This window comes from Dasypus novemcinctus, chromosome X, assembly GCF_030445035.2.
Source record: "Dasypus novemcinctus isolate mDasNov1 chromosome X, mDasNov1.1.hap2, whole genome shotgun sequence".
In the NCBI taxonomy this organism is placed as follows: Eukaryota; Metazoa; Chordata; class Mammalia; order Cingulata; family Dasypodidae; genus Dasypus; species Dasypus novemcinctus.
The window spans coordinates 43,671,047-43,693,188 of NC_080704.1; the positions used below are offsets into that span (position 1 = coordinate 43,671,047).

The 22,142-nt window shown below is 41.1% G+C and overlaps 1 protein-coding gene across 2 annotated transcripts in view; it reads right to left on the reverse strand.

Annotated features, from left to right (window-relative positions):
- Positions 1 to 22,142, reverse strand: part of SRPX (sushi repeat containing protein X-linked) — a 102,344-nt gene that overhangs the window by 22,927 nt on the left and 57,275 nt on the right. The window contains exons 2-4 of one of the 2 annotated variants that reach the window (XM_058292258.2): positions 9,728 to 9,787; positions 4,523 to 4,714; positions 2,392 to 2,568 (exon numbers count right to left, since the gene is read on the reverse strand). In XM_058292258.2, the coding sequence (XP_058148241.1) occupies positions 2,392 to 2,568; positions 4,523 to 4,714; positions 9,728 to 9,787 (429 nt within the window). The remainder of the gene's footprint in view (positions 1 to 2,391; positions 2,569 to 4,522; positions 4,715 to 9,727; positions 9,788 to 22,142) is intronic. The other variant, XM_058292259.2, reaches the window with a different exon arrangement.

The following is a 22,142-nucleotide window of genomic DNA, read 5'->3' on the forward strand; positions in this document are numbered from 1 at the left end:
TGCATGGAAATCTGAGAAATACTCATCCACCATGTGTCAGCTCCTAAAATAGGCTGAGTTATGCCCAAGGAAGCCCTCCCCCTCCAAACACAAACAAATTTATTAAACTCAATACATTTAAAAGTGAAAAGATTAAATGACACTTCTGTAGTTAAATTTACTGGGAAGACAGTCCTGTTCATCTGTCACTAAAAATCAAAGAAAGAATCGCTTGCTTCTTTTGTCCATTTCCCTCTCTTTCCTGGGTACTCTAAGCTCTGGTATGGCTCCCTCACCCATTTTCCACCCCTACCTAGTTACATGCATAATTCCCCTTCCTTCAGATATTGAGGTCCATTTGCCTGAACCTGCTCTGGCAAACTGTAAGATAAATCCCTAGAAATTGGGCTTCATTTCTTGGTTCCTTCTCTCTTCCTCTGGAAGGGTTCCAGGACCATCTGGTCAGGCTTATGACGTATTGGTTGCATTTTGAGGACAATCAGCATTTTCTTTTCATTGTTACATACAATCTGAACATCTGAACAATGCAATCCCTAGAGTACTCTTTGCCAAAGCTTGCTTAGCAGAAAGATTTTCAAGCCTCTCCTCTTCTCCCATCATCACGTCCGCCCCTTCCAAAGTGAGAGAGTAACGATTCAATTTTTGTTTGCTTGTTTTAAAGCACTAGCTTGCACACACCAAGTCTCAGGGAAGACACTGAAAGCAACATCTGTGAGGTGGTCTTCTAATCTGAACATCTAGCCTTAGATCATGTCGTCAAGTGGAGCATGTCCGGAGTTCACAACCTCGGTGCCATTCTACCTGCACCTGTTGACCAGGATTGCTCCGCAGTATTCTTTACAATGGGAACTGCAACAATTCAGAATAAGCTAAAACCTCCCTGAAAAAGGCTGCCTTGCCAAATATTCTGTTGGTACTCAACAACATATTGCTCTTGCCAAATGGCTATAAGGTCTGGTCTAGGCTGTGTCTCTGATACAGACATGATTGGGTCAACCCTTTGGATAAGGTCCCTTGGGCTGTGGCTCATTTGCCAAATAACTGTAGAGTCAGAATGGCTGAGGATGCCAGGAAAGACAGTGAGCAGTTGTGCCGCCATGAAGACAACCCTGGAACTGGCTCCAGAGGAGTTGCTGCAGTCTACCCCCAGATTTCAGTCTTACCCTCAAAGTGACCACCCCAGACACTGAGCAGTCAGGAAGGAGTTGTTAGATTAGGAGACTGAGCCAAACGGTTCTCTGGAGGATGGGCAGATTCAAGCAAGGAAGAAGCCAGGCTCCCATGGCCTTAGTATCTTAGTGCCAGAGCTGCCCCTGGCATCAGGGACATAAGGCCTGAGAGCTTGGAAACAGAGTCCCCGGCTTGGCTTTTTGCAACCTAGGGGAAGTCAACTCACCTCTCAACCTCATCTGTAGAACGGCGGATTAGACTCGAATGCTTGCTAAGGGCCCTGGAAACTCTTACAGTCTATGAATAAATGCATCTCCGGGACTGAGGTTCTCAACCACTTGGGGAAGCTTCTAAAAAAAATGCCAGTGCCCCAGAGATTCTGAATAATTCAAATGGCAACCAGGGTTGAAAATGATTGCCCTAGTGCAGTGTGCCTCTATTTTTCATGTGCATTCTAATGCCCTAGGGATCTTATTCAAGCGTGGTTTTTGTTTTTATTTAGGGATCTAACCCAGGACCTCATACGTGGGAATCAGGTGCTCAACCCCTTGATCTAAATCTGCTTCCCACAAGTGTAGATTTTGATTTGCCAAGTCTGGGGTCGGACCCGACACTCTACATTTCCAACAAGTTTCCCCAAGTTACGGATGCTGCTGGACCAAGGGCAATATTTTGAGTAGAACAGTACTCAAGCTCCTCCTAAATCTGAAACTATCTAGTCTGCATCAGAATCCCCTGGAAGGCTTGTGAAAACACAGATTGCCGGGCCCCGTCCCCTGAGTTTCTAAGCCTGGGACCACACTATGAGATCCGACTGAACAACAAACTGAGTGCTGACCACCAAAGCCAACAATAAAGGAATGAAATCGGTTCAGCTGAAAGACACACGGAGGCTCTCTGCTAGACAGTCCCTGCAAATGTCAGTAACTGCTCAATGCTATGGGATGGGCCTCTCAATGAAAGCAGCAAGCTGCCTCTGCCAGCCTGTATCTGCCTCAATAGCTGGCCAAGAAAGAAACCAAAGTCAGGTGGAAGCCATCAGCTATGAAGTCAGCTAGAGGATAGAGACTGCAGTTAAGTTGAGGGCTTGAGCCAGAGAACTAACTGGGCGCTTGTGCTTTATAAGGGGGATATTGATGCTCCCTTTAACATCCACAGTGTGGAAACCCCCTGCTGCTCCCAAAGCACAGAGCTTTCCTGAGGGCTGTGGTGTTTCCTTACCCACACAGGAGGCTGGTCTGCCACTCCAGGCCTTGTTGTCCATACACGTGACAGTGCGCTCCCCTTTCAATGTGTATCCTGGTGAGCAATAATACTCACATCGGGAGTTAAAGTAGGCACCATCTATGCACTTAAACCCTCCGTTGGCTGGCATAGCAAGGGTAGGACATCGTTTTTCTGAAAAAAGAGAAAACCCGTCAGCTTTTCTTAGTGTTTTTGTCCAGAGATCTGTCCTTAATGTCCAGAAACTCTGAAAGTATGGGGTAAAAGGTTCATTTAAATATAATAGATGGAATTAGAGAAACAGCGGGTGGTTGAATGCCATAGTAGAAGAAATACAAGGTGTCATGTCAGGATAGCTTGGGTTGACAGCCCAGCTAGCCTACTGTTTTAGTTTGGGTGCCTCAGAAACAGACCCTGAGATAAAGGCTTGTGTGCAGGTTTTCCAGTAAGAAAGTGCTCCCTGGGGAAACCAGGGAGGGTTGGGGGAAGCAGGACTGGAAGGGAGGGAAGTCAAACAAGGCATGAGCTCAGACAAAGTCTGATCCCACAGGGGAGCTCTAGAACATGAATGACACCTCAGAGTTTGTCCTACCTCCGGGCCTTAAGGGAGCCTGGCTTTCATACTCCTTTATCAGTCTTTGGGCAGCTACAGGTTGGGGGGGGGGGGCGGGATCCTCTCTGTAAGAACAGAAAGAGCAGTCCTCTAAAGGAGCAGAGCTTCTTATGCCTCTGAAGAAGGTTGAAGGTTCAAGTCATTAAGAGCAAAGCACTCATGGGAAACAGATGTGGCTTAAGTGACTGATCTCCTGCCTACCATATGGGAGATCCTGATTTCAGTTCCTGGTGCCTCCTGGAGAAGACAATACAACAAGCTGACACAGCAAGATGACACAACAAGGAAACACAATAAGAGAGAAAACAAAGCAGGGAGCTGAGGTGGCTCAAACGAATGATGCCTCTCTACCACATGGGAGATCCCAGGGTTAGTTCCTACTGCCTCCTAAAGGGAAGACGAACAGACACAGAGAGCCCACAGCAAATGGACAGAGAGAGCAGACAGCGAGCACAAACAATGAGGGGGGGGATAAATAAATAAAATAAAATCTTAAAAAAAAAAAAAGAGCAAAGCACTCAGAAGCTGGGGGATGGATACACAGAACTGGTAAAAGGGGATCCAGGGAGAATGAGGAAAAAGCAGCCACCCAATCTGCATCCCTGGGCCTCAGCTTCTCTATCAGTGAAGTTAAAATAAAATAATGGCACCGATTTCAACAGCAGGGCTGCAACAATTGGATTTATGTAAAGTACTTGGCACACAACAAGTGCTCAATTCATAGTGCCTGTATTTAAGAGCAATGGCATCTGAAATGTGTTTCAACAAAGCTGTACCACTTGCAGTTTCCCAAATAGGACAACTTTTCATGAAGCTAAAACTCTGTCCCTGAAATGTTCTTCTAATCTTCCTCCCCAACACACACTCCCTTTCAGGGATTAAGCACTTCCCAGACTCTGACCCTGCCTCCCAAACCCCACCCCTTGGGGACAGGCACATTTGTCCCATTTTCCTCTGCCACCCTGAATCCTTGGCTCAGTACCAGGATTGTACTTATTTCCCAGGTTACACCTCTTCCCCTCTGTCTCTGATGCTCTTCTGTGGAATCCTTGACTACAGGGCCTGCATGTGTCTTCTTTGTTTCTAGATCTCCAGCACCTCTGCAGTGTCCAGCACTAGGTGAGCACGCATAAGGTGCTTGCAAAACAAATCTCTGTTCTCTCCCTCCCTTTCCCAAATACCTGATCATACCCCTCTCTCTGAGAAATGCCATGTTGACCCCACCAAGTCTTCAAAACTCTTCTCTGGCTTCCACTCACAATGGGAGTTTTTCTCATCAAAGATAATGACACATTCAGTAAATTGTTACAAATGTTCCACACCAAGGCAAGGTGTTAATAATAGGGTGGCATAGGGGAATCCTGTAGTTTATGCATGATTGTTCTATAAACCCACCTTTCTAATAAAGAAAAAATTGAATAAAATAATAATAAGGTGGTATATGGAGAGGAAAAATAAGCCCTGGAGCAAAAGAACATTGGCCCTAAGGTCCCCAAACAGGACTGGGCAACTCACGTTTGCAGATGACCTTGTGGGACCATCGTCTGTTGGACTGGCAGATGAGCTGGGAAGAGCCATGTAACTCGTAGCCCTTCCGGCAGCGGATGTCACACCTGGTTCCCAGGGCTGTTTTGTAGTATCCTCCTTGAGGGGCCCTACAGTACACATCCCCATACTTCACCTTGATGGGGGAGCACCACGGAGTGTCTGCAGGTAGCAGAAACAAGAGAGGGAAGAGATTGGAAGGGACACCTTCAGAGAATGTGTCTCCTCACACTCGAGGTCCCTGACTGGCTACATTGCAAATGTTGGACCTCCAAATAGTGTCCCATGCCTTTTTAATGTGCATTTGGGTGGGATCATTATGACCATGGGTCTAGGGGTCAGACATATCTGAATATGGATCCAGTTCCTTCTCGCTGTGTAATCTTGGACATGTACTTAGCCTCTCTGAGTCAATACCTATACCTGTGACATAGTTCTTTTATAAGAACTAAAAAAATGATGCATATAAAGCACCTAGCACAGTGCTTGGCACATGTGAAATGCCCAATAAATGCTTGTTCATTTCAGTATATTCCTTAAATATACACATAAGTCTCTTGAAGTCAATTGATATCATTATGGGCTCCAACCCCAGCCCTTGGAACAGCCAGTGGGAGGGGGCAATAATTGGTTAATTTGGAGTGTCTCCAGATCTCAGATCTGTGCACATGTTCTCTGCGAAAGTTCTTAATTCTGTTGTTCCTTAATGTGACTGAAGTTACAATTTCCAGGTTTTCACCACAGGATATCATTTTGGCTTAAAGTCATAGAACAATTGTTCCCCAGAGGGAAGCGAACCCCTTTTCAGATGCTCCCAGTTACGCCTCATTTAGGTAAGATCACGGGAATGACACTCTCTTCAAATGGCAAGCCTCCAGGGCCTTTTAATTTCTTCTCTTGTTGCCCAGAGCACAGCTATAATGACCGTAATAAATCAGAATCTTTGCCCTAGTTTTAGAAGGTGTTCTCTGAGAGCCATAAAAATATTAAGAACAGGACTAGCTCCTCGATGGGGAGGCACCTGCAGTGGCTGGTGCACCGATTTCCCAGGATCAGTGGAGACCAGTGAGGAGCTCCTTCAAGCCTGTAGGGCTCTCAATTCTGGAAATCGCAGCCACTTCCGTAAGGCTGCCTGGCTCATCACCACCCCTCCCTCCAGCACCCGAGCTGTTAGTGAGTGGGGTAAGTGCGCCATCATGTGGCCAGGATGTAGAACCAGCCCCTGTTCTAGTTAGGAATTCTCTGCCCAAGGATCTTGGGCAGGTCTTATGCATAGGCTGCTTTCTACTTTTGTGCTTTCAAGGTTAATTTGGCTAATACATTCAAAATCATATCACTGCAGATAGCTGTGAGTGGTCCTAAAGTCAGGACTCAAGAAGCATTCCCTGGACTTCCCGGGTAGAAGTGATGTCCTGAGTACTTAACCTAGAGCTCATTAAATGAGGCATGTAGATATACATTTGAAGGAAGTCAAACTAGTCTTACAGACTTCCTTCAACAAAATTTCCTTCCTCTAAGGGTTTGCACATAATAGTCTGAATATAGTAAAATTTTCAAACGAGAAAAATCTAGACTCTGACGTAAGGTACAGAACAGTATATGTATCTCTCTTATTTGCTTCAAGGTGTAAAAGAATGTCTGAGCTAATTTTAAATGCTTTAGTTCTTTATTTAGCAATGGCTCCTGATCAACCATAAATGTAGGATATTCCAGAGTCACAGGTGAGTGAGAAGCTTCGGAATATGTTTACTTAGCACTGCCAAGCCATGGATATATCCCTCACTTTCTTTTATAATCAAAAGGCCTTAAGATAAATTCTGGAAAGAGCCATAGGCACTTAGTACTCAAATAAAGTGAGAGTTGGGACCTATTCGCTTCTGTGGCTCCTAGACAAGAAGTAGGTTTCTCTCTCCCCCCATCTCTTTCTGCCTGCTTTTCCCAATGTAATAGGAAAGATCATCTACAAGGAAACTCCAAAATGCATTCGCTGTTTTCAGTCTTAAGGAAGCGTTTTTCCAGTTTGGCAGAGGACTTTCATGGTGTCAGATCTTACAAAGTCATCTGTTTCTTTGCCTCTTTATCATCTTAGCCCCCTTTCTCCATAACCTCCCTACTACCTCACTTCTTCTTACCTCCCCTTATCCCCCTTCTTCCCCTTCTAGACTGAAATGCTTCTGAGCTTCCCCATCTCTAGCCATTCTCTTCTCTTGCCAATTAGGTCCCCTTTACTGTCTCTTTTTCCACTATCACACTGGCCAAACTGTGGAATCCTTGACTGAGAGCTGGGCCTGCTGTGGAGAATGAAAATTAAATGTCCATTGGAGTTGGGGAGAGGGTGATGAGATGGAAGTGAATATGTGCAACCTAGAGGAGATAATGAAAAATGTTGTGAGCCAGTAAAGCATGATGGAAACAATATTGGTCAGAGTCAAGAGTTTTGGGCACACATTCTAACTCTATCACTTCCTAGTACCCTAGACAATCCACTAAATTTACTGAGGGGCCAGATTGCTCATCTATAAAAAATGGGAGTGGATTAAAAGATTTTCAAAGTCCCATCTAGCTTTGAAGTTTTCTAATTCAAACTCTATCTCTTTTCTCTCCACATCCATAACCATGTTACACCCATACCCATCTCCTTACTCCTTCTTCTGAATAACTTTGGGCAGTTTCTTAGGGTTCTTCTAGCTGAAGGCAAATCCTTTTTGCATTCTAAGTCCATATCACAATTCTACTGAAGCACAAGCTGGAAGCGTCCAAATTCTGTGTTTGTTTTCCACTCATATGTTGATATTACATCCTCCAACTTCTGGACTTCAGAATGAGTTTAGGAGGGGCAAAGACATCTAGGGCAGCATACCCACAATTCTTAGCACACACTATTGTTTTCACCTCCATGGATGTACCAAGCACAAATACTTAAAAGTCGCAGGTATGACCTGCATGTGTTTGTGTATAAAATCATAAATTCATGTATTTCAAAGCAACATGCAATTAGCTGATTTTGCCCCATATTCTGGATGTTCAAATCCTCCTAGCAGTGCTGGCTACATACCCAAAAGCTGTGCTATTGTCAACATGTGGAAGAATCTTGTTTTCATTAGCTCACGCAGAAATGTCTTTTGGATTCCTTCCCAAGACAAATCTTTGGAAGAAATTCTGACAATTTAACAGCCCTGTAGTGATGGTAATTAAAATGTCAGTGAGTGACTTGAATTTGAAGTGCATGCAAGCACCAGAGTTAAAGTGAATTACCAAAATATTTAATGAAGAGGTTTAGAAACAGGAAGTTCTTCTGCTGCTTTTGTTAAGACACAGTTTACTCAGGGACAAATCTAAATCAATTATTCAGGAAAGATTTTCTTTTTTGTCCCCCTAAGCTAATGTAGTAAATATTTCCATTAATTGGAGTTTCTTGGGTAGGCAGTGTCGTGTAGCAGACTCATGTGGAGCAACCAGTAAACCCTGAACATGAATTAAAATACCCAGAAGTCAGACCCAAGTCTAACTTAGCTAGCTGTGTGATTCTGTCCAAGTCACTCACACTCTCTGATCCTTGATTCTTTCATCCGTATACAGGATCTCTTTACAAGCCTTCCCCCTTGGTGTGACTATTTGGCAGCATTCTAAGTAAAAGTATCAAAAGCAATGCTTGCCACATATTGGGTCTGCAATAAATGCTGGTTAAATTTAATTTTCTTTCTTCTTCTAATTTAATTTAATTCAATTAAAAAACATTTACTGAGTGTCTACTCTGTGCCAGACACTGTGCAGGGCCCTGAGGTTCTAGAGCTAAACTCTCAGGTGACAACAGTTTGCCCCTAAGTTTTAAATTTAGAAAACAGACAATGAAAACAATTTGTTAAAAAAAAAAAGGATGTATTCTTAAACATTCTGGGTGGGCCCTAGGGCAGGCACCTTTTTGGCCATCTACCAGTGTAAGTTGCCTTGCATTTACAAGGCTGGGGTGTCATGCTGGACACTTAGAACAACTGAGGGCACTAGACAGTTCCTACTGTACATGTGCACACGCAGATTTCAGGAAGATTTTTCAACAAGGGACTCAAAAGAAAGAGATTTTTTAAAACTCTAATCAATTAAGAAGTTTTATGAATCAGAACACCTCATTACCTCCAAACATCTAACTCACAAGTTTGTGCTTTGCCCAATCAGTTAATTCCTGAGGTAGACAAGAATGAGTACGTGTACTCACAGGTCACAAGTGAATGAAAAAGATGGTGGGAAACACAAGAAGTCATAGGCACCAGGCATTATATTAGAAAGCTTGTTACCTTGTGTGGGAAGACAACTACCCCGATTCTCCTGTAACTCAACCATATCACAACAGAGCAGGGCAGCGTCCTTTTGCCATAATGTGGACAAATTTACCTGGGCAAAACGTTACAATGGAACTTCATTAACCAATTTTCTTCAGATTATTCCTCTACTGTAATAGGAACCAGATTCAAAGAGAGAGCATCTAAATTTACCTTCACTTCACCCAGCGCTCCCTAAGCTTCTGAGAAATGGCTCAACAATACAAATATTTATGGACAGACTTACCTGAGCCTACATAGAAGGTTCTTAATTAGGCTTTGTATACCTGCTGGGGGGATGGATTGTTGGAAATGTGTAGAAATGAAGTTCTTAATCATTAAAGATTCAGTGGGCAACACACTTTACTCATCATTTCAGGAGCCAAGCTGGGCCCAGAAAGAGCCCGATGAAATGAGCTTATGAAAATCAAGTTTTCTCATTCCCCATTCATCTCAGTACATTAACAGCACTGGGTCCAGATCTGACCTTGTACGGTTTACTCTGGATGATTCTGGCTGTAATGTATGAATTAGGCAGAACTCGTGGCTTGATTTTCGCTTTCATCAACTAGAGCTTGGCTTTGCAGAAGTAAAGATAGTAAAGAAACCTATGAGAATAAAATGACCATTAGGGTGCTGAAGGACAGCACTTTAGAGATTTCCAAATGCTTTTTGTTTTCTTTCTTTTCATTAACAGGAGCATATGTGTATTTATTTTTAAAATACTTTTTTTTTCTGAACAAGTAATTAGAACAAAAACATGTCATCTGGTCACTTTATTACAGTTTTCTCTGCAGGGCAAAAAAAAAAAGGAAAGTTCTCCAGCGGATCCCGATTAGCATATAAGCAAAGCATTCACCTTTATATCTAGTGTGTGAATACCCGACTTCATCATCTTCTAGCGGTGAGTCTCCCGAGCCTACAATAAAAAAGAACAGAAACTGCAGCAAGAAAAGCCACATGGTATGGATGCATTATTTCTAAGCGCTGCTTTGGCACAGTCCATGCAAGACGGGCTATTAGAACGCAGATCCAAGAGCAAAAGCTTCTGTGGCCATTCAGTAGGGGACAGGAGACCTCTCAGAGTGAACCTGGCTGGGCCAAGATTGCCAGAGCCAATCAAAATGAACCTCAAATGGTTTTGGAATCACCATGTGCCAACCGAAATTCTGGAATCAGAGTACAGAGAGAGTCAAATTCACTCTGAGAAGACGCCAATGTACATGAATCTTATGCCAGAGAGACGCAGTAAAATGTGTGTGACTCAGACACAGCCCACAATTTCTCCAGCAGTCAAAGAAAACCCAGTAGAACTGGGTGTTGTTGTTTTTTTTTTTTTGGTATCTGAGAACTGATACATCTTATGAAGTGAATTTGGGTGGAGGATGAGGCAGATAGATCAAATGTCTTCTCTTAATGACAAAAGAAATGCAAAGCCCCTTTGGTGTATTTGTAGGACATGAAGGTGAAACAAAGAGCCTGAATGTTTAGTCAGAACTTCTCACCAAAGCATGGATACAATAAAATTTCTTGACAAGTCTTGTTACCCTTAAAACCACAGCCGCAGAGAGAAAGTCTATATCTATTCTTTTTAATTTTCAACTCATTTGGAAGTTAGGACTGAATCACTTTGAGAATATTAAATATTGAATTCTAGTGAGTGGTCAGTCCTTAACCATTGAAGCTGTATGATAATCTTGAATTCAGAGACCTTTCCCTTTAGACTTCCTAATCTGATCACTGACTCCTGGGGTATCACCATCCTGGTTACACATCATTTACCCACAATAACCTGCAACTATAACGGGCACACTCTACTCTGTGCCTTTCCACTAGACACTCTAATCTATGAGGTTATTCAAAACCCTGTAAAGAATGAGCAATCGAGTAATGGACCCTGTTCCACTTGTATTTTGGATGGGAGATATAGATTATGGGACCTGGAATTGGGGAACTAATGTAGACTGGACCATGTTAGTTTGGGAAGGACTCCCCAACCAGAAAAGGTTGATTCTGTGTTCTTTACTCCATGTTTCCCCACCTAGTCTCTAGTCCCCAGGCAGGTACAAAATCACAAACTACTCATTAGTCCATATCAAAAAGTGAACAGGAAAATGAGTGTTACTCCTCAAGAAAGGAATTTAGCAACATGAATCAAAAGCCTGTGTTTAAACCCCTTGATCCAGTTAGTTGAGTTTTGGGAATCCATCCCAAGGAAATAATACTAAACATGGAAAAAATTTACACGCCAAAGTTTCTTTGCAATGTCACTGATAACATCAAAAGACTACAAAAAAAATACAAATATTCAAAATCATGGTTAAATAAACCACAGCACATTCACTGAACATAATAACATGGTCATTAAAAATAATGTTTAGGGATGCAGATGTGGCTCAGGCGACTGGACTCCCGCCTACCACATGGGAGGTCACTGGTTCAGATCCCAGTGCCTTCTAAAGAAGACAGCCAGCTGGTGTGACAGGAAGATGCAGCAAGCTGACACAAAAAGAGACACAAGAATAAAAACATAATGACAGACTCAAGAAAGCAAGGAGCAGCTATTCCCAGTGCCTCCTAAAGAAGACACAGAGCTGACGTGACTGGCAGGCATGGCAAGCTGATGCAACAAGATGACGCAACAAGAGGTGCGGGGAGGAAAAACCTTAGAAACACAACAAAGCAGGGAGCAGAGGTGGCTCAAGTGATTAGGTACCTCCCTCCCACATTGGAGGTCCTGGGTTTGGCTCCTGGTGTCTCCTAAAGAAACAAGGAAGACAAACAGACTCAGCAAGTGAAAAACAAGGGAGTAGGGAGAAACAAATAAATATCCGCTAGGAGTTATGGGAATCTCCAATTCCATATGGCACATTTCTAAGCATAAAGAGAACTGTCTCATATCATGAGCTCATTCTTCTTCCCTCAAGTCACCCCAGCCTCCATGCTTTACCAGAAAGAATCTAGTCTTATACCTGGCTCCCCATCCAGAGACAATGTGAGATGTCCCCCTCCTACTAGAGAGACAGGTGCACCAAGGGTGCAGAGCCCCATGTTACTGGTACACCCATGTTTAAATGTCTGACAATAGGGGAATGAGCAAACAAATGATCTTATGTCAAACAAGTTATTATAGAGCCACTAACCAAGTTTAAAATGGAGACGTGTGTATGAATTCCTATTAAGTGAGATGGGAGCAGATAATACAAACTATGTACAGTGTGAAACTATATATATACACATACAGAAGACACACACAAACACAGAATATTGACACACAGAAAACAAGCCCAGAAAGAGACTCACACATATATTAGACATAGAATATGAAAAGGTGGGATTACAAATCAGTGAGAGTAAAAGGGCAATTAAATATGCAGAGATTTTTAGATATTCATAAAAAGGAAAAATGCTAAATTAGAGTCCTGTCACATCAAATAGAAAAGTCAATTCCAGAGAGATTAATGACCTAAATGTGGAAGCAAAAACTTTGAGAAAAACACAGAATAACTTCATGAACGTGAGGTAGGAAAACACCATTTAAACAAAATTTACAAACATAACCCATAAAGGAAACTATCTATACATTTCACTATGTTAAAATGTAAAACTTCTGCCTGATACATAGGACACCATGGATGAACCTTGAAGAAATCATGTTGAGTGAAATAAGCCAGACACAAATGGACAAATATTGTATGACCTCACTGATAAGAAATAATTAGAATAAGCAAACTCATAGAGTCAGAATCCAGAACATAGATTACCAGGGGACAACGGTAAAGATAGGGAATAAGAAGTCAAGGCTTAAAATACGCAGGGTTCCTATTTGGAATGATAGGAATGTTTTGGGAATGGATGGTAGTGATTATAGCACAACATTGTGAATGTAATTAGCAACACTGAAATATATATCTGAATGTGATTAAAAGGGGACATTTTAGGTTGTATATATGGCAACAGAATAATTTTTTTAAAAAAATTCATGGAACTACACTACATGCACACACACAGTGAAACCTAAGTTAAATCATGGACTACAGTTGTTTCTTTTTTTTTTTAGGAGGCAGCAGGAACAGAACCCAGGACCTCCAATGTGGGAGGGAGGCACCTAATCATGTAAGCCACCTCCCTTCCCTGCTTTGTTGTGTCTCTTGTTATGTTTTCCTCTTGTGTCTCTTGTTGCATCATCTTGTCATGTCAGCTTGCCACTCCTGCCCGTTGCACTAGCTGGCCATCCTGCTCATCCTTTTTAGGAAGTACCTGAAACCTCTGCTCCCTGCTTCGTTGTGTCTTTCATTATGTTTTTCTTCTTGTCTATCCTATTGTGTTATCTTGTTGTGCCAGTTTGCTCTCTTCTTTAGGAGGCACCAAGAACCGAACCACAGACCTCCCGTATGGTAGGCAGGAGCCCAATCACTTGAGTCACATCTGCTTCCCCATGAACTATAGTTAATAGTACAATTATAATGTGCTTTCATATGTGTAACAAATATTCCACACAAATGCAAGGTGTTAATAATAGGGTGGTATTAGGAATCCTATATTTTATGCATGATTGTTATGCAAACCCACAACTGCTCTAATAAAGAAAAAATGTAAAACTTCTGTATAATAAAAAACACACAAAGTTTAAAGAGAAGACTCAGACTGGGAGAAAATATTTTCAATGTATATAACACAGAATTACAATCCAGAATATACAAAGAAAATAGTCCAAGAGAAAAAAGTGACAAAAATGAATAGGTACTTTATGGATAAATAGCAGCCTGAATTTGAAGTAAACCTCACAAAATATTAATATGAAAGAATATTCAACTTCACTAGTAATCAGGGCCATATGTATCATAAAAACAAGATACTAATTCACACTCATCAGATTGACAAAAAGTAAACTGGCGAGGATGTCACGATCCAGGAACATTCAGGAACTGCTGGTGGGAATGTAACTGGTAAAATTACTTTTGAGAGAACTTGTGCTTTGAATTGGAGACTAGTCTTCAAATCAGCCACTCCACTTCTAGTTATGTGCCTTGAGAATTCCTGCATAGTGCATAGGGAGCTGTGCTAGGATGTTCATTGCAGCAGTGCCATTAGTAGTCAAAAAATTCTACTAGCGGAGTGGATGTGGCTCAAGCAGTTGGGTGCCTACCTCCCACATGAGAGGTACCGGGTTTGGTTCCCAGAGCCTCCTAAAAAGAAGACAAGCAGATAATGAATGGATACAATGAACAGACAAGCAGACACAATGAGCAGACACGATGAGCAGAAACAAAAGGCAGACAATGCGTAGACATAGCAAGCAGACAGACAAAGGAACCAACTCAGCAGCGGGGGGTGATGAACAATTCTATGAAATCATTGCTAGAAAAAAATGGACACATAAATATTGTTATATTCAAATGATAGAAAGCTGTAAAAGTTAAAATAGTTCACTAGATCTATGTGAAACAAGGTCAAATCTTAAAAACACAATGTAAAGTGAATAAAGCAAGTTACATAATAATAAATGTAGTATGATATCAATTATGTAAACTTTGAAAATGCAGAAAACGATACTGTATGTTTTCTATGGATATGTAGTAAAATCATAACATAATGGATTGGAAAGCAATACACGACTTCATAGTAGTGTTTTTGGCTTCAGAGTAGTACTTTCCTTTGGGAAGGGAGGACAGGGAAGGGAATCAGAAATACATACATACAAAGGAGCCCTTCACCTTTTCTTTCTTAGGAAAAAAAAAAGATCAGAAGCAAGTGTGGAAAATGTTAATATCGGTTGACTCTAGGTGGTGGTTACTTTTCTCATAGCTGAAATACTTCATTATTTAAAATAGGAAGAGAGAGAAGAAAGATCCAGGGAAGGCACTGGAAGAAAAAAATGATAAAGCTAGGTATTGAGGTCACAGAATTAATGAGTAGAAATTTCCCCCTATTTTATATGCTTTTCATGGTTTCTTCGTTGAGCTTATCATTACTTTTAAATTTTTGACAAAAACATATTGAACAAACATTCAAGGCTAAAAATAGCAGGTTGTAGTATTTCAACATTATATAATCTATTCCCCACTACTACAAGTCTTCACACCCCAAAGCCTTGTTATACATCTAAATGGACTGCATACAAACGAGTGCAGAAACAACTGTCTGAGATCAGAACCAGAGTTTCTATACCCTGAGTTTTGAGTTTTCTCCAATTCTCCCTTCACCTGCACACATGGAACTCCTACGATGAGCTTTCGTTAAACTAGAATTTCAACAAAGTCATCATATGAAAAATAGTAGAGAGGAAACCTCCAGGCTACACCATGTGAAACATCTTATAATGAGCTTATGTTTTGTTCCCACTCACCTTTCCCCTCAGCCTACAGACAAACAATTCAAATTTCCCCAACCTAAAAACTCTTCCCTTGACTCTCAACTTACTCACCCATCTCACTTTTTCCTTTACAAATTTCTAGAAAATGTGGTCTTCATTTGCAGTTTCTATTACCCAAACCATTTTCTATTTTTAAATCAATTTTCCTTTCACCAACCCTGAAATTGTATATATATATGAATTGTCATCCCATTTGACTTGTCTATAGGATTTAATATGAATGATCACCCGAGCAGTCCATGAAGTTCTCTTCTGCCCTGGCTTCCAAATGACAACTTCTTCCTGGTTCTCTTTCTCCTTTCTAAACAGTCTTTTCTCTACAGCCACTCATCAGCCAAGCATTTGGACATAAGTGTTTCACCAAGGTTCCACTCTTGGAACATCTTCTGGGCCATCACACATACATACTTGACTCAAATCATCTCCCGTGTACAGGTAACAAATCCATTATTTCCAGGCTTAAACCTCCTAAAAACCACGTCAGAATTTTGAGCTTTTCTGGTTATCTCCACACTCACACTCAACCTGTTCAAAACCAGATTTCTTTTCTCCCCCACCAAATCTGCGCTGCCTCTACTGTTTCCCACCTCAGCAAAGAACATCACCTTCCAGCCAGTCTACCACAAGGAAAACCCCAGGCATAATTTTATTCTTCCATCTATCTCAATTCCCACATCTTATCTATACCCCAAATCTTTCAAATCTACCTCAGAAATGGTTCTCAAATCCATCCCAAAGTCTCTATTTTAAGTGCCTTGTCCTAGTTCAGGTCAACAGTCTTAGTAAAACCATTGCAAATGAAACCATGGGCCTTTTATCATAATCTCTCTCTCCGCCATTATTACAAACTGCCAGACATGGCAAAAACCAGCTCAAGTTACTTTGGGAGTTAGTTTTATATAACACAAGTTACATCATTCACCTGTGTAAACATCTTTTGGGGTTACCCAAGTCTACAGTGTTAAATCCAAGGCCCTTAATAACACATTTAAGGTACAATCTGGCCACAAGCCACCCTCCTTTTTCTCTCCAGCAAGACTTGCTCTCCAAATACTCCATTAACTTCTGAGTTTCTGGGCCATTGCACCATGCTCTTCCCTCTACATGCAATGCCTTTTCCCTTCAACACTGCTTATCAAATGCCTTCTATCAATTATCATCTCCATGACACCTTCCCTGTTAAACCACTAAAGCTTATCTAAGTTCAAAAGAGAATTATAACATCCCAACAGCCACATCAGTAAAGAAATGAAGACACAAATGGAATAAAACTATGAAAAACTGATTGTTCAAACCCAAAATTAAAGAACATAAAAGCATCAAAACATCATTTTATAAATCCATGTTATCAAATTGAAAATAAAATTAGAATACTGTTGCTGCTGAAAGGGTGATAAAATAATCACTTTTAGGTATTATTCTGGGAAATGGGAATTGATACACCCTTTCTATTAAAAAAAAGTTGCAGTAATATGTGAAAAACTTTAAAATATGCAAACCCTTTAACCCAGCTATCCCCCTAAGGTCTCCTCTACCCTAGGAAAGATTTTAAAACATGGACAAAGACTTATTCACATAGAAGGTGACTACAAAATAATTTGGAATTGCAAAAGATAGGAATAATTTTAAATATCCAGCAGCAGGAAGTGATTAATCCAATTGTGATGCATTCACACAATGAAATTAACTTCATTCTATTGACTAAACAATAAGTTTTTTGGACATATAAATATAGGTGATAAAACTATTTTTGAGAAAGCAAGGGGATAATCTTCCCCTATCTTTCCCTCTCCGCTTGAATAATTAAGTTAAAAAAAAAATTAGATGGGACAGAACAAGCCAGAGGTGTGCACCAGAAAGAGCAAGGAGGCATGGTAGATGTGACAGTTTGGAAAGTGGAAGGACTCCAAAAAATCGTGTCCTTAGAGCTAACCCATTCCTGTGGGTGTGAACCTATTGCAGGTGGGACCTTTGAATTAGATTATTTCAATAGGTCATGACCCAGGGTGGGTCTTAATCCTTTTACTGGAGTCCTTTATAAATAGGATGAATTGAGAGAGAATGGCAGAGAGAAAAGCCGCAGAAAAAGAGAGAAACCCACAGAAGCACAGAGAAAAAGCCACAGGAGCAGAGAGAGAATGCCACAAGAGCAAGACACTGAAATCAATGGAACCCAGGAGAGAGAAAGCCAGAAGCCAAAGCAACAAAACCCAGAAGAGAAGGGAGAGACCAGCAGATGACTTCATGTGCTAGCCTTTGAGGAGAAAGCATCACCTGATGATGCCTTGATTTGGTTACATTCACGGCCTCAGGACTGTAAGCCTGGACCTAATACATACCCATTCCAGCATGTGCTGTGTCTCTGATTCCCTATTTTTCAGAGGCTGGATGAACGAAATCTATAGTTCTTACAGACCTTCACCCCTAGGTTATGGATTGTACTGCAAATAGAGAGGCATTTTTTAGAGATTTGGAAGGTGAAAGAGAAGTCATTCAACTTTTCTACAGTAGAGAGAAAATAGGCTTCAGTGGATGTGAGTGTTGGTAGTGGTGCGATACTGTGCTCACTATCTATTCACCAGCTTTGTGGCATAAGGATGATATAGCATTGGCAGTGGTGATAGCCACAACAGCAACAGTTCCCCAACCTCTTAGTGTCAGGAGTAGTTACTGACATCTGGATTGAAGCTGTGGTGCCCTTTGACCTTTAATCCAGAATTCCCGACTTCCATTGCTCTAGCCCTTCCAACAATTTTGTGAGTACACAATTCCCTGCATTAAATCACTTTTTGCCTAAAATGCCCAGAGGGGGTTCTCTTTCTTATATTAAACCATAATAGATATTTAATCGAAGCAAATAAGAAAATAGTGTGTGGTTTTAACTGCTTGCTCTTAGAAACTGGACATCACCCTAACACAGGGAAAACTTACCTTCCCACAAGTCTTTTGAAGATGCGGGAGGGGGCTTTTACGTGGATATTAATGAGGAGGAAGACAAAAAAGGCTAGAGTAAAGCTTTTTCTTCTTTCTATTTGGCCTATCTCCTCAGTTAAATGCAGCAACTGAATCTACATAGGGAATAAAAATATCACACATTGAGTGCCTATGACATGTATTATACTAGGAAATTTCAATGAATTATCTCATTTAATTTATACAACAACTCTGGCAGATATTATTATCTTAAATTGCAACAGTGGAAACAAGGTCTCCTTGTAAGAGGGGGAAGGGGCATTTGAAACTAATAGAAAATTTAGCCAATTTACTAAAACTTTATGTAGTTCTTTCTTGGTTGTGATACATGAACCAAATTGGAAGATTTGATGGTTATGCATGATAGGTTTTAGCTCAAAAGACAGGCTTTTCTAGCCATTTTGAAGATAGTTCTGCATTCTTAGTATTTTGAAGAAAGTTTTGTTCTTTCCTGCTCATCATCATACTATATATAATTTTAATATTATCACAAAACAACATTTAATACTAAATTGAACCTTCAATTTTATATTGAAAGTCAATGGGAAAAGAGAATTCACTTTGCAGTGAGCATTCTAAACCTGAGTCCCATGACTTTTTAGAGGATCAGTGGATTGGTTTCAGGGGATCCATGAACCCCTTGTGATTAGACATGCCTTTTGTTACACAAATGCATTTTTAAGAGGGACAGTCACTAGCATGGAGTAGATCTTAATGAGTCTGTGATAAAATACATTAAGAACTATAGTTTTACAGCATCTTTTATTATGAAGCATGTTAGAATATATAATAAGTATGTAGTATCTCACTGACTCTTTTAGTATGGGGAAAGAGGGGCACATACTTTTAAATCAAGGATAAATGCACATTTTCATTAGATCATTTTGGTTTCCTCTAGGCCAGCACTGCCCAATGGAACTTTCTGCAATGATGGAAATGTTCTATATCAGCCACATGAGGTTAGTGGCTAATACAACTGAGAAACTGTATGCTTTAATTAAATTTAAATAGCTACGTATGGCTAATAAATACCATACTGGACAACACATATTTAGATGTATTGTTTTTAATGCTAGAGAGATAAAGCATGTCTGTAAATTGCTCAGTGATGAACATGTCTAATTTACTTTGTATACCCAGCCCATGATTCAGAGTTGGTAGTCAATAAATGTTAGAGGAAAAGAGAAAGATCTGCCTTCCTTAAGTTTCCTATGACACATAAATCATGTGTCCTATGGCTCATATGTCTGGAACGGTTTTACCCTAATCATTATACAGCATTAGTATATAAATTTGAACTGTAACTATACTGGAGAGATTTGAAATGTTTAGGAAAAAGGCATTTTATACTACTGGAAGCCATTGGGTATTTATTTGTGGGAGCCAGATGATTTAATGCTAACAAACGATTTGCCAACAGGGTTACACTGCAACTGCAGTGAATTGGAAAGGACATCTGAATGACTTTTGCACAAAAATCAGATCCAGGGAACTGCCATTAAAACACAATCTAAAGATGAAGCCAAGTATATGACTGCAAACTCCCTTACCAAAACTTCAGAAAGATCTAGGGTGATGCCTCACAGTACCTCCAGTCATACACACACAAAAAAAAACCTTTAAATTAATTTAGGGTGCACCTCACAGATCAGCTCAAACAAGATAAAAAGGCTTATGTCCTTGAGATTTGTAGGTGTGCTTTTTGTTTAATGGAGTGAACCTCAAGAAGATCCACAGGAGACCCACAAAGTTCTTAAACGAGTTATATACCCAGAAATACCACCAGATTATCTGAGGGGGACAGAGACCATACAGAATGAGGAGAGGCCTTTAATGCTACTGTGAGGAAGCAGGCTAAGAGAGAGCTGCTCAGCTGTAATAAGTGCTACGGTTCAGAAACAAAGTAAAGATGGCTTAGAGGGTGGAATCAAGAGCTCAGAAAGCAGATCTGAAAGCCATAGACAATTGTTCCCAGACCATGCAACCTAACAAGGAACTTCCATAATTTGGCCAGCTGGACTTCAAAATTGGACCAGTGACTCCTTTATGCCTCTCATTTAACACGCTCCCCCTTTTTTTAACAGGAATCTCAATAGCAATTATCTTATGTCTATCCCACCATTGTCTGCTGGGTTTGTGGGGGCTGATAATTTGTCTCTTCAGTTTCACAAATCTACAAATCGAGAGGAACTGTACCCAAGTAGTAACAGTTAAGGAACTACCTCTGAGGCACCCCATCCATACCAGGACCTAATTTAGATGATGTGATTCTAGATTTTGAGCAGATTCCATTTTGGGACGAGACTTTTAAGGATTTGGGGAGGGTGGTAAGTATATTTTGCATATAGGAAGAACATGAATCATTGGAGACCAGAGAGTGGGCTGTGATGAGTGGCCTCCGAGATGGCCCCCAATGATCCCTGCCTCCTGACATTCATTCCCTTGTGGGTTCTCCTCCCTTTGAGTGTGGGGCAAACTTACTGACTTGCTTCTAAGGAACCTTATATGCCAGCAGTGATGCCATATCTCTTCTGAGGTTAAGTTGTAAAAAGATTGTGGCTTCCATCTTGGGTACTCTCTCATACACAGTCTCTCTTGGATTGTTAATCCTGTGTCAAGCCAGTTACCAAGTCATGAGGCAGTCCTATGGAGAAACTCATGTGGTAAGGGACAAAGGTCTGCTAATAACCATGCGTAAGGTTGGAAGAGGATCTTCACATATACACACACATGCACACAAAAATTGAGCCTTCAGATAAAAATGGAGACATAGCCAACATCTTGCTTGCAACTTCATGAAAGACCTTGAGCCATTTAAGCCATGTCCATACCCTGACCTACACAAATTCTGATATGATGGTATTGGTTTTAAAAACAACAGAAGGAAAGAGACCCATGGGAGTTATGGTCATGACCGATGGGATTAACTACCAGGTCAGAGGGCCCCTCTTTCGAAATTGTGTTTATGTGTGATGAATCTGGACTCAGATGGGATCTCTCTTCATAAGACTTTCATGCTAATGTGCTGGAGGTGCAGTTAGTGTTGGAGTTTAAGATATATTTAGGGGATTTGAATCTCTGGACTGACAATGTGATAGCCAGGTCCTGAGCCTCAACAGACTCCAGCACCTACAATCTGATTTATTGGACTTACCACACTCAGCTAAGATGGAGTTGAAGAAGGACAACCACCACACCATGGAGCCTAGAGTGATTACAACTGAAAGTGGGAGGATTGCATCCAGCATCCATGTGGAATCTGAGCCTCCTCTTGACATAGAGGTGCAATGGACACAACCAATCCAATGTCCACATAGAAGAGGTGGCATTGGATTGGGAAAAGTCGACAGGGTGGCTGATGGGTATGGGGAAATACAGGAAGAGATGAGAGGTGGAGGCGTCTTTGGGACATGGAGATGCCCTGGATGGTGCTTCAGGGGCAATCACCGGACATTGTAAATCCTCACAGGGCCCACTGGATGGAATGGGGGAGAGTATGGGCCATGATGTGGACCACTGACCATGAAGTGCAGAGGTGCCCAAAGATGTACTTACCAAATGCAATGGATGTGTCATGATGATGGGAACGAGTGTTGCTGGGGGGGGGGGGGGGGGGAGAGGTGGGGTGGGAGGGTGGGATTGAATAGGACCTCATATATATATTTTTTATGTAATATTACTACAAAGTCAATAAAATAAAATAAAAAAGTAACGATGGGTTGATGACACAACAACGGTCCCAAGAAACATAAAGAGACTACAACTGTAAGCAAGATATTCTCATGCATCTTGCTCTATGGGAGGAAAACACCCTCTCAATTAGAGGTGGAATGGGCATCCATCCCAGAATCCTCAGCACTGGGGGAATGAACTATGGACTAAAGTAGACTTACTGGTATCCTACTACAGACTTATTGTGATTCTA